Source organism: Silurus aristotelis, assembly GCF_946808225.1.
Source record: "Silurus aristotelis genome assembly, chromosome: 8".
NCBI lineage: Eukaryota > Metazoa > Chordata > Actinopteri > Siluriformes > Siluridae > Silurus > Silurus aristotelis.
The window spans coordinates 4,911,225-4,925,731 of record NC_139581.1 but is presented as its reverse complement, the minus strand read 5'-3'; the positions used below and the strand labels follow the sequence as shown (position 1 = coordinate 4,925,731).

The window sequence follows — 14,507 nt, the reverse complement described above, 5'->3', positions numbered from 1 at the left end:
AAAGCGAACAAAAAGCGATGGAAACGCGGCACGTGCCGTTCACGTTATGACAGCTCAGTAAGTCAAGTCGAATTATTTAAACAGAATATTTTATTGGTTCAGCAGACTGAAAAAATGGGTGCGTTTTGTGGTTCCCAACCTCTACCTCCCCCCTCCCCCCCAAAACACACAGCTAATATTAAAACGGGTTGCTTTTGTTCCATTCTTCCCTTTTTTTTTTTTTTTTTTCTTTCTTCCATCTAAACACTGCTAAAAAAAACAAAACAAAAAAAACCCAAATACTGGACAGGAAAAGTTTACAAATACGTGATTTTTTTTTTTTCCTCGTCAGACCAGTGTTTCGTTCGTTCGTTCTTTTTTTTTTTCTTTTTTCTGCAGAGGCACATTTGCACATCCACAATAATATGCACACGAGAGTTACACAAAGGACGAAGGGTAAAAAGGGAAAGAGTAAAATGACAAACATAAAAAAAAAAGATACAGAAAACACACAGGACAGATACAGTACTGCTAAAACAAACAAACAAAAACAAAAAAAAAAAAAAAAAAAAAAACGCTTTTTTTCTTTAATACTTGAAAAAATTCAGCCGATGCAACATCTTAAAATCCGGATGGGTAAGAGCTATACAGGTTCCCTAAAGTAAAAGGGGATTTCAGCGCCAGAGGGGGCAACAGAACAAAGACTATTTACACTTGTGTTTGTGTGTATTTTTGTGTGTGTTGAATTTTCACATGTAACAATGAGAAATGAAGCGTGAGTCGCGTGGGAGCGACGAGGCGACGAAAGCTTGCTTGCGGCAGAAAAGACGAGCAAAATACAGCTGAAGCGGACGCACGACTCCGAAAAAGTCTAACTGCTCAAAAGAAAAAAAAATCCCTCTGACATGTTCCAGGGCTTTTTAAAAGCGCTGCCACGATGAATCTGTCGGAACGCTGGAACGTCAGGTTCACTCATCTCCGCTCTCGTCTTCCGGCCTTCCGTCGCACCTGGACACATCACAAGACAACACGATAAGCACTGAGCACCTCCGCACACTCCTCGACACCGTCAGGATCGTTTCTATTACGACATTAAAAACACACAAATACGTCGATAGCGACTCGACTTAATAGAGCCCTAAATTCTGTCCTAAATTTTTTTTTTTCAAGCAGAGTATCGCTAAACTTACACTTCCATTTTACGTCTGTGGTACAATCCAGGATAACACAAATCTGATTGGCTGTTGCATGTTAGTCTTGTTTGTTGTCATAAGACAGGGCATTATACTAAACAACGAATTGAAAACTTTAAGGCCTAAAATGTAGATTTTGAAAAAGAATTTTAAAAAGACTTTTTACGACCCCACGGAATTCCTAGGTTAATCCCCAAATTACGTTCGTTCGATTAATGTTTTTCCCCCCCAGATTTTTACGATGACGGCGATATGATACAATTGTAACGATTTACAATTATACAATACAATTGTAATGATTTTTATGGCATTTAGCAGATGCCTGCTTTATTAAAAAATTTACGCTTCTGGCAAACGTAGCAGCATATATGTGGAACGATACTTTGGAACGCTGCCAGGATGTACGCGTTTCAATTTTAGTCCTCGTCTCTCTCCTTTTATTTTGTCAGCATCGCCGGACACTGAAACGGAGCATACTGATTAGTCTCTAAAGCTACAGGTGTCCTCCTTACCACTCTTCATCCGACTCTGTGCGACCGCATACATTTATACTGTAAAGTTCACACATTACGGTACTGTGATTTGCTCTTTTCTGCTAAATTATGTTCTGTAATTTGTTAAATTATCCGATCAACATTCTCCTGACTCCTGGGTAGTCCAGGCCACGTCTCGACTCAAGATATTGTAACACAACTCTGCAAATTTAGATTAGTACTTAGCTTTAGATGCGCAAACACCAAAATGAGTATATAATGACAATCATTCTAGTTTTCAGCCTAGTGGTTTACTTTAGGTGAGGAATCCTGCGACTCCTCTTCGGCCTCCTCGTCACTAGGCTGTGACGTCTCCATCTCTTCCTCAGACTCGTCCTCTTGGCTCACAGCTGCCCGAGTTCTTCCACCTCTGGAACATGAAGTGAGCGGGTTTTTATATATAAATATATATATACACGAATCCATAAATTGGTAACTTCAACATTCACATACAGTCTATGGACAAATGTATTGGGACACCTGAGGTTTCCAGTGATATACAGTGAAGGTGCTTTATACTCATCACATCACTTTCCTGTCCCAGTGATGTTAGGAAGCAGAGGGCTTGGTGATACTGGGACTTGAACCCCCCAACCTTCTGAACATTAACCTTTTCTCACAACTTCCCTGGATCTTCACAATCGTGAAGAGAAGAAAAGAAAAACTGTTACCACAATCATATATGACTGCTTTGAATCCCGTAGCATGAAATTTTCCCTCCGAATGAAGTAGGAGACCCAAACCTGTTCCAGCATCTTAATGCTCCTTTGCACAAAGCCAGCTGCATGAAGATACGCTTTACATTTTGAGTCAAAGATCGTGAGAGGCCTTCTATAGAGCTTTAACTTCAATCTTATTGAAGAGGATGATTGCACCCCCAAACACTGACTGCCTCCTCACCTCACCTACATCAATAACTGACTTTACACTTATCACCCTTGTGGCTCAAGAAAGCTCCACAAAATCCAGTGGAACATCTTCCCAGAAGAGTGGAGCTCATTATAAGAGCAAATGGAGACTAAATGTGAAATGGGATGTTCAAAATCACAATCTTATAGTAAGATGTCCACAAATTTTTGTCCATAGAGTGTCTCATTTCAAGAGTTGTTGGACATGAAAAAAAAAGAAAAAAAAAGAAGGGGGGGGGGGGGGGGGGTTTGACCGATCGATTTTGACTGTTTTGCTGAAACTATCTGCAAATATATCCATACCGATAGTTTTTCCGGGTTGTGTCTGTTAAGAAGGCCTGCTGTCATGGTGCGGTTTGTTTTGACACGCGAGACTACGTGCTGTACCTCGTTCATCTTGGTTCATACTGCATTAACTAAAGTTAACTGATGAAATGAAAATGAACTTAATTTTAAAAAAAAGTATTCGTAAATGTTGAAACTAACGAACAAACAATGAACATTCCTTATAAGCATTTATTAACTTCAGTTTATTTAACTTCATTCATTTAACTTCTTTTTATTCAGAATCCATTTTAATAACTATCGGGTGATTAATCGATTATCGGGAATTAGGATCCAAACTAGCAATGGGTAAAATCAGACTTACTCTTATAAAACCCCATAATAATGTGCTTTTATGCATTTGCTCGATTTTCTGATGTGGAAATGAGACTATAAATGTTTATTTGTTGCGCACCCTGTTTTTTTAGCTGCCGTTTGAGATTTAGGAGGTCGTCCTCTTCTCTTCTGTGGCGTGGACTCCACCGAATCGCTGGTGACCTCGGACACTTCCGCCCTGGGAAAGAATCACGAGTACGCTTAGTTAGGACGTGTCGGCGATAGAGATATAGAGTAAGCTTTAGAGATTATTTGTGAGAAATCTGACCTCGGTTTGCGTCCTCGTCTGCCTTTAGGTTTAACTTCTTCCATATTTTCGCTGACTCGATCTTCATCCTCGTCTTCCTCCTCCGCCTCCTGCTCGTCGTCGTTGTCCTCGTCCGGCGGCGGCACGGGCTTCCTGCGTCCCCTCCTTCCTTTGGTCACGACGGCCTCTTCCTTAGCCAAGGCGGATTTGGGAGGTCTTCCCCGGCGCCCCCTTTTGGGCGGGCTGTTCTGCTCGTCCTCGGTCTCCATGGTCATGTCGACAATGCTGCTGTCCTCTGTCCACTGCTCCTCAGCGTCCTCAGTGCTGGTGTTGGCTGCTTTTTTGCGCCCGCGTTTTGCTTTCGACTCCGGGGCCTTGTCCTCCTGGCCGGCCACGGTGCCTCGTTTGCGCCCCCTGGTGGGTTTGTCTGACTCGGACGGGCTCTTCATGGAGATGTCCTCGTTCTCACTGTGGTCCATGTCAGCAGAGTCCATTCTGAGACAAAAAAACAAAAAGAGATGGGAAATTCAGAATTAATTAGAAGATCAGCAGCATCACTCCAAAAACTTATGTTTTATACTTGTTGCATATTTAGTCTTTGTTTCAAACCGTATTATCTCACAGTGCAAGCAGCTGAAATATTTATTTTCTAGTGATCATCATTATTATTTTTGACATTTACGTATTACATGTTTTGGAACCTATATATTAAGGACAACAAATGAGAGCGATCATGGGGTCTCCATGAAATGCGAGATCCTTATTCAGGACAATATGAAGGTTGATTAGACTAATACATCTCTGATTAATATTCACCTATAATTATCATTACCTTCATAACCCCCTTGAGCTAAGAACACTCCTGAAAGGTCAAACTCTACACACATTCCTTTCATCAAGCATTAGGTCTTTTATCAAGCATTAGGTTGTAAGCGTAACATATACACGATATGGACAAAAGTATTGGGACACCCGGGCACCTGACTTTTCCAGCCGTATGTGGTTCCACCACAAATAATAATAATAATAATAATAACAGCAAATGGCGACTGAATGTAGAATTGGATGTTCAAAAAAGGTGTTTAAAGTGTTGGACTTCTGATCAGAAGGTCATGAGTTCTAATCGCAGCAGGACCAGGCTGCCTCAGGCTTTGGAATGTTCAAGAAGGTGGGAGATCAGTGTTTTAGACGCTCGACTTTTAACGGAAATGTCATGAGTTCAAATCCCAGCACCAACAAGCCACCACTTCTGGGCCCTTGGGCGAGGCCCCTTAAACCCTCAAATGCTCGATGTGTATAAATTAGATAATTGTAAGCGGAAGGTTGCGTATCATCTAAAATATCCAATTTTATTCGCCGTTCTTCTCTGCATTCATTGTAAAAGCATGCAATAAACTCGTAAGAAAATCTGTACAGTACTTTATATCTGGAAAAAAAAAATGTGTCCATTATCATTTAAATCTGTAGTGCTGATTAAAGAAAAAGATTTAAACAGACACTTGATATTCAGCCGTCTCTCAAACTGTTAAGTATGCGCTAGTCTCTGATTAAAACACAGCCGGCTCGCTTGATTACAGCCGTCTGAGGACGGGAACGAATTCCCATTGTGCTGCATTCGATGGGTTCGCTGAAGAGGTCCTCCGTCTCCCAGCGTCTCAGAGCATCTCCGAGCGTCTCCTGCTTTCCCAGTTGAAGTGGTGTGTCGATGCCAGCAGGATGTGGGGAAGCTGTAATCACTCCTGTCTTGTGATGCAAATGTATTTCAGCTCACACCTTTTCACCCGTGCCAAGACCTCACAGATACATGCGTCTTTTCACTTCACTTTTTTTTTTTTTTTGCTTTTAGGAAGGTTGCGTACCATCTGTACGGCTCAGAAAAGGAAGAAAATCTATAATCCGGGGGTCTGGGACAAGAGAACAAATCATAAATTAATTTGTGACCCCGTGATCTGCAATAAAGTGCCAAATGATGCAATTTAACTTTAAAGCATGAGCTCATTATGTGCGTTTATAGGTGAGAAGGACTGGGGTGCAGTCAGCCTTCAAATTCTTTTTCAATAGCAGCTCTATAGCAGGAGACCGAAAAACCTTTTGTGCCCAAATCCAGCTACATGAAGATGCTTTACATGGGTTGCACACTAAGATCTCGAGTGACCAACAGCACGTTCTGGACCTAATAATGAAAATCATAACTGTCGAACTGCAGAAACAGGTTTGGGTCTGTTAGGTCTAACAAAGTGAACACATACATAAGGCATTCGAGATTTTATATAATCAGATAAAGCACCAAAATCCACCATGATGCACACATCCGGCAATTACAACCGTCCGTGTGGAAACATACAGGCATCCGAATGCCTAATATCTTTCCACCACTGTGGCAACAGTTTGGAGAAGAACTACAGTATCTGTAGTCTGACACATAATGAACACACAATCAGCTTATCATATAGAGGTCTGCATCATATATATTGGGATCCACTGGTTTTACCCTTGCTTTATTTGATCAGTTTAATGGTTTCGGTCTGCTATTATTCTGCAAGCTAACGATGGTGTACATTTTTATACAATCTGTATAATCTGTATAAGATTTATGGAGTTTTTCAATACTGAAAATTGAATTATTAATTATAAAATGAAGTAAAATGTTAATACAGTAAAGTACCGTAAACATAAAATAGCATTTTTGGGATGCCGCCCGTTTATAAACGGGACATTACTATTTATTAAATGTTGCTTGTTTGGCTCGATTAATTAACTTCTGCTTGTGTGTGTACCCACTGGATATGGTCTGTACATGTTCACCCTTACACTCTACACATTTGCTCATCGACAGCAATAGATTTTCAGTCATTTCCTTCGGTGTTTGAAGGAACATATTTCAACATACTACGTTCCTATTGGTTCCTGTCTTTCAGTCAAATTTCACTTCCGACTCTGCCTACAACCCCAATACAGATGATAAATCCAGTGCATATCGATACACATGATCGTAAGAACCTGTTAAAAGGTCAAATACACAATCAGACATGATTATATCATGAGACGTGCTAATTCGGTGTTTAAAATGTTGGACTGCGGTCCTGAAGGGCCCTTGAGTAAAAAAAAAAACCTGCAGATGTGAATGAGATATAAGTAATTAGACATTATATATAAATGTAATTGCGGAATGTTTACACACACTCAGGTTTACTACCTTCCTTTGCTGCGACCAGGAGAGCTGGGATTAGAGTTGCTGCTGGCGTTGCTGATGGTCTCCATGCGTGAAAGTTTGGTCTGCAGCTTGCCTGTAGCCGATAGCGGTTTGTTCACGGCTCCGAGTACGTTCGCCGATTTGGGCTGGAAATGAGAGGAGCAGGGAGGAACGTTTTACTGCACAAAGTACTGCTTTCATCCATTCAGACTTTAAATATACACTCGCATACACCTTTTTAGGAACACTTGCACATTTATTCAGTTGTCATCAGTCAATCGTGTATAGTACGAGTAGCATAACGCATAACAAAAAAACATCTGAGTGACATCTTAGTTGGAATGAAACATCTGATCTTTACTCAGCAGTCTGTGGACAAAAAGAACTGACTAAGCAGCAGTTCTGTGGCTGAAAAATTACTTCAAATCAGATGAAAATGGTACAAGAGACTCAAGTACGAGTCAGAAGAATAGGGTACAACAGCAGAATACCACACTGGATTTTACTCCTACTAATAAAAAAAAACAGGAGTCTGAGGGCATCTCTGGCAGTAGTGAGGTGCATCTCCATAACTGAGGCTGATGTGATCCCCATTTCGATGCACAGTTTCGATAAATATGAAGATGCTACCGATGCGATGCGATTCACCCCTATTACAATGCAGTGGGATCCGATTTCAATTCGACTCAATGGAAATAAAATGACTAGGGCTGAAACGATTCCTCGAGTAACTCGAATACAAAATTTTTTAAAATTTGTTTAGTCAATTTAACTACACACGGAGCACCGTGTTTCCCCACGGAGCATCTTTACTGACGCACCACCCGCTAAACTCTGGACAGGTAAACAACAAAAGACACAATTCTGAATACAAAAATGAAGGAACGGGGGGAGAAAACGCTTTTCTCAGGATGCGCCTCGCTCTCAGTAGCGTTGTGATACATCTCAGCAGTGGTGCTGAGAGAACGCCCTCAAGAAACAGTTTAGCAACGAGAAAACGATCTAGATATCAAATAATGCGCCCCCACCCCACCCCCCCGCCCTGGCTTAGATCCGCTATTTTTTTCAAAAGCTGTATTGTTCTCATTGTCTTTTTCTCTTATTGTGTATTCTCTCTTTATTCCAGTACAATCGTTCTTGTTCAGCTCTCAAATTGTTTATGAATTGATGATGTAGACGTGCACAATATTTTCTCCCCCCCGTCGTTTTTTCAGTTTCTCTTTTTCCCCCTCTCTGTAAATCACAATCGACATTGAACGACATGCTGCTCAAATTCAATACTGTTGACTATTATGGTCCTATTATTTTCATATAATGAACAAGCTGGCCAACTGACTGAAAATGAAAAACAATCCCCAAACGTCCACTTTAACGACTTAAATTAATAATAAAAAAGAATGATGTAGTACCTTTCCCGGGGTAAAAAATGACTTCATCTCAGGAGGAAGATAATTTTTGGTGTTGCTGAAATTCTGTGAGAACGAAAGAGGGGAAGAAAAGGAGGTTTATTGCGTGTGAAGAAAACATTTTAATTCCTCTTATTCTACAGCAGTCTGCCAACATGAACAGTTTTTTATTGAGAAATTATCCTTAGATTACATTTTGTAAAAAGTCCATGATTCACGTCATCACTGATGGACGGATGGACAGACAGACAGATTATTAAATGAATAGATGGATAGACAGACAGACGAATAAATAAATGAATGGCTAGATAGATAGATAGATAGATAGATAGATAGATAGATAGATAGATAGACAGACAGACAGACAGACAGACAGACAGACAGACAGACAGACAGACAGACAGACAGACAGACAGACAGACAGACAGGATAGAAAGATTAGACAGACAGATGCATAGATAGATGTATAGACAGACAGATAGACAAATACATGAATGGACAGAGACAGATAACACCGACAGACAGACTGTATAGATAAATTAGACAGACAGACAGATGCATAGACAGACAGACAGACAGACAGACAGACAGACAGACAGACAGACAGACAGACAGACAGACAGGATAGAAAGATTAGACAGACAGATGCATAGATAGATGTATAGACAGACAGATAGACAAATACATGAATGGACAGAGACAGATAACACCGACAGACAGACTGTATAGATAAATTAGACAGACAGACAGATGCATAGACAGACAGACAGACAGACAGACCTTTGTCAATGCATATTACAGCCAGCAGCAATGGCACGGGCCATGAATGCAAGTATTCACTTACAATAACAGCAGTTACACAAGTTACTATGGAAACCCAAATGGATTAGAACTACCGCTCGACTGTCAGATTCCCCGTTACGGAAAATTACTCAACACCTTCTGACCAATCAGATTCGAGCATCGGTAGTGAACGCTGTGATACAAACCATGATGATGAATGTACTGGGTTTATCGCCGGCAGGTACATCACCTTATCAGGCTGAGTGAAGTAGCGTGCGGGCAGCACGGGGTCTTTCGGTGACTCCAGGCTGTACGTGGTGCTCTTGGAGATGACGATGTTCATGGCTACGTCGCACACCGTGTAGAGTTTCTGAAAGGAGACGAGAATTTTGGAAAACATGAAGGAATTTTTTTTTTTTAAACATGATGACATCACTCAGAGGGGGAAAAATCTCTCACCTCGTTTATCTTTGGATCGTCTGGACACTGGCCGTCTTTCGTCTGTTTGATGTTCTCTACCATTTTCCGTATGAACGCGTGGCTGTTGTTCTCGTTTTTTGACATTAGGATCTCCAAAATAAACCATAACGCCCTGAAGATAAAGGAGCAGAATTTTTTTCCAGCATTAAAGCCAAAGCCACTAAAAAAAAATCGATCTCTCGGGCTTTGCTTCATTTCTAAAGCATACAGAAATCTGTCAAAACCCATCACACACACACACACACACACACACACACACACACACACAGACTCACTCCTTGATGTCTTTGAGCTGCTCTATGTCTTGTACTTTGACGTAGTCCGGGTCGTGAGCCAGCAGATGAATGGCGTACGGCACCACGTACTCCGGCAGCAAGGAGATCAGCTTATCTACAAAAGAGACATGTTCGATCTTATTATTGTTAGTGAACATTGCGATTTACCCTGTTATGATGCGGTTTCTATTTGATTTGACACAACGGGGAAAAATATACGATTCAATGCAATTCATTACCGTACAAATAGTTCACTTTTATCTATTTAGTTCATAAATAAAAGCAGACGTTCTTTTCCTGTTGTGTCTGCAGGAAGTTACAGCTCTACCTCTGCCATGTTAATCCGTATTCTATGTGTAGATTGCAAATGCACATGTCTTGGTTTGCACGTTGAATAGAATGAAATTGAATGTGAAAGAGAGAGAGAGAGAGAGAGAGAGAGAGAGAGAGAGAGAGAGAGAGAGAGAGAGAGAGAGAGAGAGAGAGAGAGAGAGAGATATGTTAGTAAACTTGGATGTTAGTAAAGTCAGGTACTGATATAGGTAAGAAGGACATGAGCTTATTAAAAGGCCTAAGCTCTCCCTGATCTACAGCATGAAGGAGACGACAGGAGTGTACATGGACTCACCGCTGACTGCAGCGTGCTGCTTGATGTACTCCCTGCGCAGGTTGATGTTTTTGACCAGGCACTGGCGAGCGTAAGCCCTGCGCTCCTTCACGGGGTCTTTGGCGCACAGAGCGAACACTGCCAAGTACTCCAGCGGGAGCCTCAGCCGACACAAACCCTTGTGCAGCTTCTGGGCAAAGGCCTGACGCACCTGGTAACACTCGTCCTGAGGACACAGACGTAACGGAGCAATGACTGACAAACGAATGAAGACGTATACGATGTAAGCACTAGCGTGACTGAAATCAGTGGAATCAGGCGATCAAAGGAAGACACATAAGACCAGCAGGAGGACTGACACGATGAGTCAGCACATAGTTTTGATACAGAGCTCACGCTGCTCCGTCTCTCGTCATTAAACCAGACCGGGCGGCTATTAAAGGGGACTTACAGGAGCTATAATGCTGTAATAAAAAACGCTGCAAATCTTACATTGATGACCAGAGCACAAAGCTGGTACTGCTCCAGGGTGATGATCTCATGGTAGCAAGGCTCCTGGGCCAGACGCAGCACCGCGCAGCCGGCCGCCAGGCGGAGGCGAGACATGTCCGGCTTCCTGTACGTACACACACACACACACACACACACACACACACACACACACACACACACACACACACACACACACACACACACACACACACACACACACACACACAGGATTTTTGTGTAAAAAAAAAACACGCACATACACATCACACTTTTTTACGGACGGGTTTTTCACCCCATCAGTATCTGACTTTACCCCTGTGGTGAATGAATATGTGCAGACTTTAGTCCATATTGTGTGCGTCACTGCTATAAAGTGCATAAAGAACAACCTGCTCATACTGAATGGTACCTCAGTGGCTAAGATGTTGATCAGAATGTCATGAGGTTCAATCACAGCATCCTAAACTACCACTATTGGGTCCTTGAGCAAGAGCCCTTAAACCCTCAACCGCTGAGGCAATGTTCTGTCAGCATTTCTGTTATAAAGCAGCTGGAAGGAACATGGAGATTTTACTACTGTAGGATTCAGTAGAAAGAATGAAAAGAACGAGTCAGACTACACGACTAGTTCTAGCCACTACTGGTCATTCGATCGGTCTCATTTATTCAGCTGAAAGAAATGTTTCACTGCGGCGCTTTGCTCGCCTAATGAATTAATTTTTACTTAAGCCTAAGGAGAAACCTGTATGTGGCGCTTCAGGACTCACTCACCCCATCTTAGCTTGTTCCGTCAGATCTCCATCGCTGTTCAGTATGGCAGTGAGCATCCTCAGCGTCGAGTTCCCCGACTTGCTCTGGTTGTTCTTCACCCCGAGCAGCCACCTTACCATCAGCTTAATGCCCTGAATCTAAAATGAAGATTGAACAGGACAGACACATCTGATAAGAACACAGAGAGATATTTATTTAGACCCGGGGAAAGCAAACATGGAAAAAACTCGAACCTAAAAATGTCATCAGAAAGAATCATTAGCGTACATTGTGTTTGCATTATAGCAATAAGATATATATATATATATATATATATATATATATATATATATATATATATATATATATATATATATATACATACATACACACACACACAGTATATATATATATTATATAACCCACCTCCAATACCGTACATACGTACATATGGCTATAATGAAAAACTGAAATACCTTCGTCAGTGTTTCAGTGGAAACTTCATCATCTGGAACCCAGAGCCTCGTTGTTTTCTTGCCAGGAATCTTTGAGATAGAAATAAATAAAATGCATTAAATCTGATAAAAATCATCTCCCATTAAAAAGCAAGTGCCAACATGCAGTGTAAAATTTACTTTTGTACTTCTCAGATCAGGTTTTTTTCATTTCAGTACATTACATTTCTTTCTGTTTTTAAGAGAGAGTTTTAATGCCACGTCAAGAGACTTTAATGCTCTCCAAGACAGTTACTTTATTAAATATTAAGTATAATACCATCAATGTACACAAATATTGACCGGGATCTCTCCCAATGAACATCAACATCTTCAGCTCTGCTACCTCCAGCTCCACCTCCTGTCTTTTACTCAATGCCACTGTCTCTAATCCATACAACATCTCAACACCACAAAGCTGCCACTGATGGGCCCTTGAACAAGGCCCTTAAGCTTATCTGCTCCAGGGGAACCATATTAAGACTGAAAAGACTGAAGAAATCATTTCTTTTTGAGATTAATAAAGTGCTCCAAATTATAAATGAAAACAAAAAAATGTATTGATGTAATAAAACATGGAATTTTAGAAACGAGTGATGAAGTCCTGTGTTCCTTACACCGTATGATATGATCATATTTGACCTTATTTATCCTTACTTCATGGTTTGTTTAGTTCCTCCACCACTTCAGACTAAATTCTAAAAGACATTTTCATGCTTTTGAACACTGACTGTGCAACTCACTGACAGTAAACATGGCAATGCCGTGCTGTTCTATATACCCTGTCGTTCATTAGCAGGTCTTTCACGATGAAGTTGGCCACCAGCGATTTAAGAGGTCCGGCGAACTGCTCAGGTGCCAGCATGGCCAAGTGCCCCAGCGTGGTAAGAGGAGTTATCAGCTGCTCCATGTTCTCCGTGTCCAGACTTTTGTGCAGAGGCTATAACAGAGGAAAGGCTTAGAGTCAGCATGAGGCTGAGGTGGATGTTCAGAGAAGTTAACAGATTGAATACTGTTGTAAAACGTTCACCTCAAAAATCTGTGCGAAGTGGGTGTCTCTGTTGGAGAACATGGCATGGATGCAGCGGATAGCGTACTTGGCCTGGCGAGGAGGTCCCTTCTTGGCTTTGTGTTGAAGCACCGGTAAAAGAACCCTAGAGACACAAAAGGCAAACAAGATTTACATGATTAAACTGCACAAACATTACAGATAAGACAGAAAAAAAAAGATTAGCAATATACATGCAGAAAATAAATACTAAATAAAAGAAGAACCTAAAAAAATTTTACTATGATTAAAGAACCACCTACAATGCTCAGAAAAGAACCTACAGAGCTAATAGAAGAACCTACAGTGTTAATAGTAGAAATAGAAGAGCCTACAGAGCTCATAGAAGAACATACAGTGCACATAGAAAAACCTACAGAGCTCATAGAAGAACCTACAGTGCTCATAGTAGAAATAGAAGAACCTACAGAGCTCATAGAAGAACCTACAGAGCTCATTGAAGAACCTACAGAGCTCATAGAAGAACCTACAGAGCTCATAGAAGAACCTACCGTGCACATAGAAGAACCTACAGAGCACATAGAAGAACCTACAGAACTCATAGAAGAACCTACAGAGCTCATAGAAGAACCTACAGTGCTCATAGTAGAAATAGAAGAACCTACATAGCTTATAGAAGAACCTACAGAGCTCATAGAAGAACCTACAGAGCTCATAGAAGAACCTACAGAGCTCATAGAAGAACCTACAGAGCTCATAGAAGAACCTACAGAGCTCATAGAAGAACCTACAGAGCTCATAGAAGAACCTACAGTGCACATAGAAGAACCTACAGTGCACATAGAAGAACCTACAGTGCACATAGAAGAACCTACAGTGCACATAGAAGAACCTACAGTGCACATAGAAGAACCTACAGAGCTCATAGAAGAACCTACAGAGCTCATAGAAGAACCTACAGTGCACATAGAAGAACCTACAGAGCTCACAGAAGAACCTACAGTGCACATAGAAGAACCTACAGTGCACATAGAAGAACCTACAGTGCACATAGAAGAACCTACATTGCACATAGAAGAACCTACAGTGCACATAGAAGAAATAGAAGAACCTACAGTGCACATAGAAGAACCTACAGTGCACATAGAAGAACCTACAGAGCTCATAGAAGAACCTACAGAACTCATAGAAGAACCTACAGAGCTCATAGAAGAAATAGAAGAACCTACAGAGCTCATAGAAGAACCTACAGAGCTCATAGAAGAACCTACAGAGCTCATAGAAGAAATAGAAGAACCTACAGTGCACATAGAAGAACCTACAGTGCACATAGAAGAACCTACAGAGCTCATAGAAGAACCTACAGTGCACATAGAAGAAATAGAAGAACCTACAGTGCACATAGAAGAACCTACAGTGCACATAGAAGAACCTACAGAGCTCATAGAAGAACCTACAGAACTCATAGAAGAACCTACAGAGCTCATAGAAGAAATAG

The 14,507-nt window shown here is 41.2% G+C and overlaps 1 protein-coding gene across 1 annotated transcript in view; it reads right to left on the bottom strand.

Annotated features, from left to right (window-relative positions):
• Positions 1-72: 72 nt before the first annotated feature.
• The window catches only part of pds5b (PDS5 cohesin associated factor B), a 40,747-nt gene continuing 26,312 nt past the window's right edge, over positions 73-14,507 (bottom strand). Inside the window, exons 20-34 of the mRNA XM_083547803.1 lie at positions 13,031-13,154; positions 12,782-12,940; positions 11,983-12,051; positions 11,528-11,664; positions 10,757-10,880; positions 10,286-10,490; positions 9,658-9,772; positions 9,362-9,494; positions 9,153-9,272; positions 8,123-8,185; positions 6,717-6,859; positions 3,542-4,015; positions 3,353-3,451; positions 1,961-2,075; positions 73-987 (exon numbers count right to left, since the gene is read on the bottom strand). Of these exons, the coding sequence (XP_083403929.1) occupies positions 952-987; positions 1,961-2,075; positions 3,353-3,451; positions 3,542-4,015; positions 6,717-6,859; positions 8,123-8,185; positions 9,153-9,272; positions 9,362-9,494; positions 9,658-9,772; positions 10,286-10,490; positions 10,757-10,880; positions 11,528-11,664; positions 11,983-12,051; positions 12,782-12,940; positions 13,031-13,154 (2,116 nt within the window). The 3' untranslated portion in view covers positions 73-951. The remainder of the gene's footprint in view (positions 988-1,960; positions 2,076-3,352; positions 3,452-3,541; positions 4,016-6,716; positions 6,860-8,122; positions 8,186-9,152; positions 9,273-9,361; positions 9,495-9,657; positions 9,773-10,285; positions 10,491-10,756; positions 10,881-11,527; positions 11,665-11,982; positions 12,052-12,781; positions 12,941-13,030; positions 13,155-14,507) is intronic.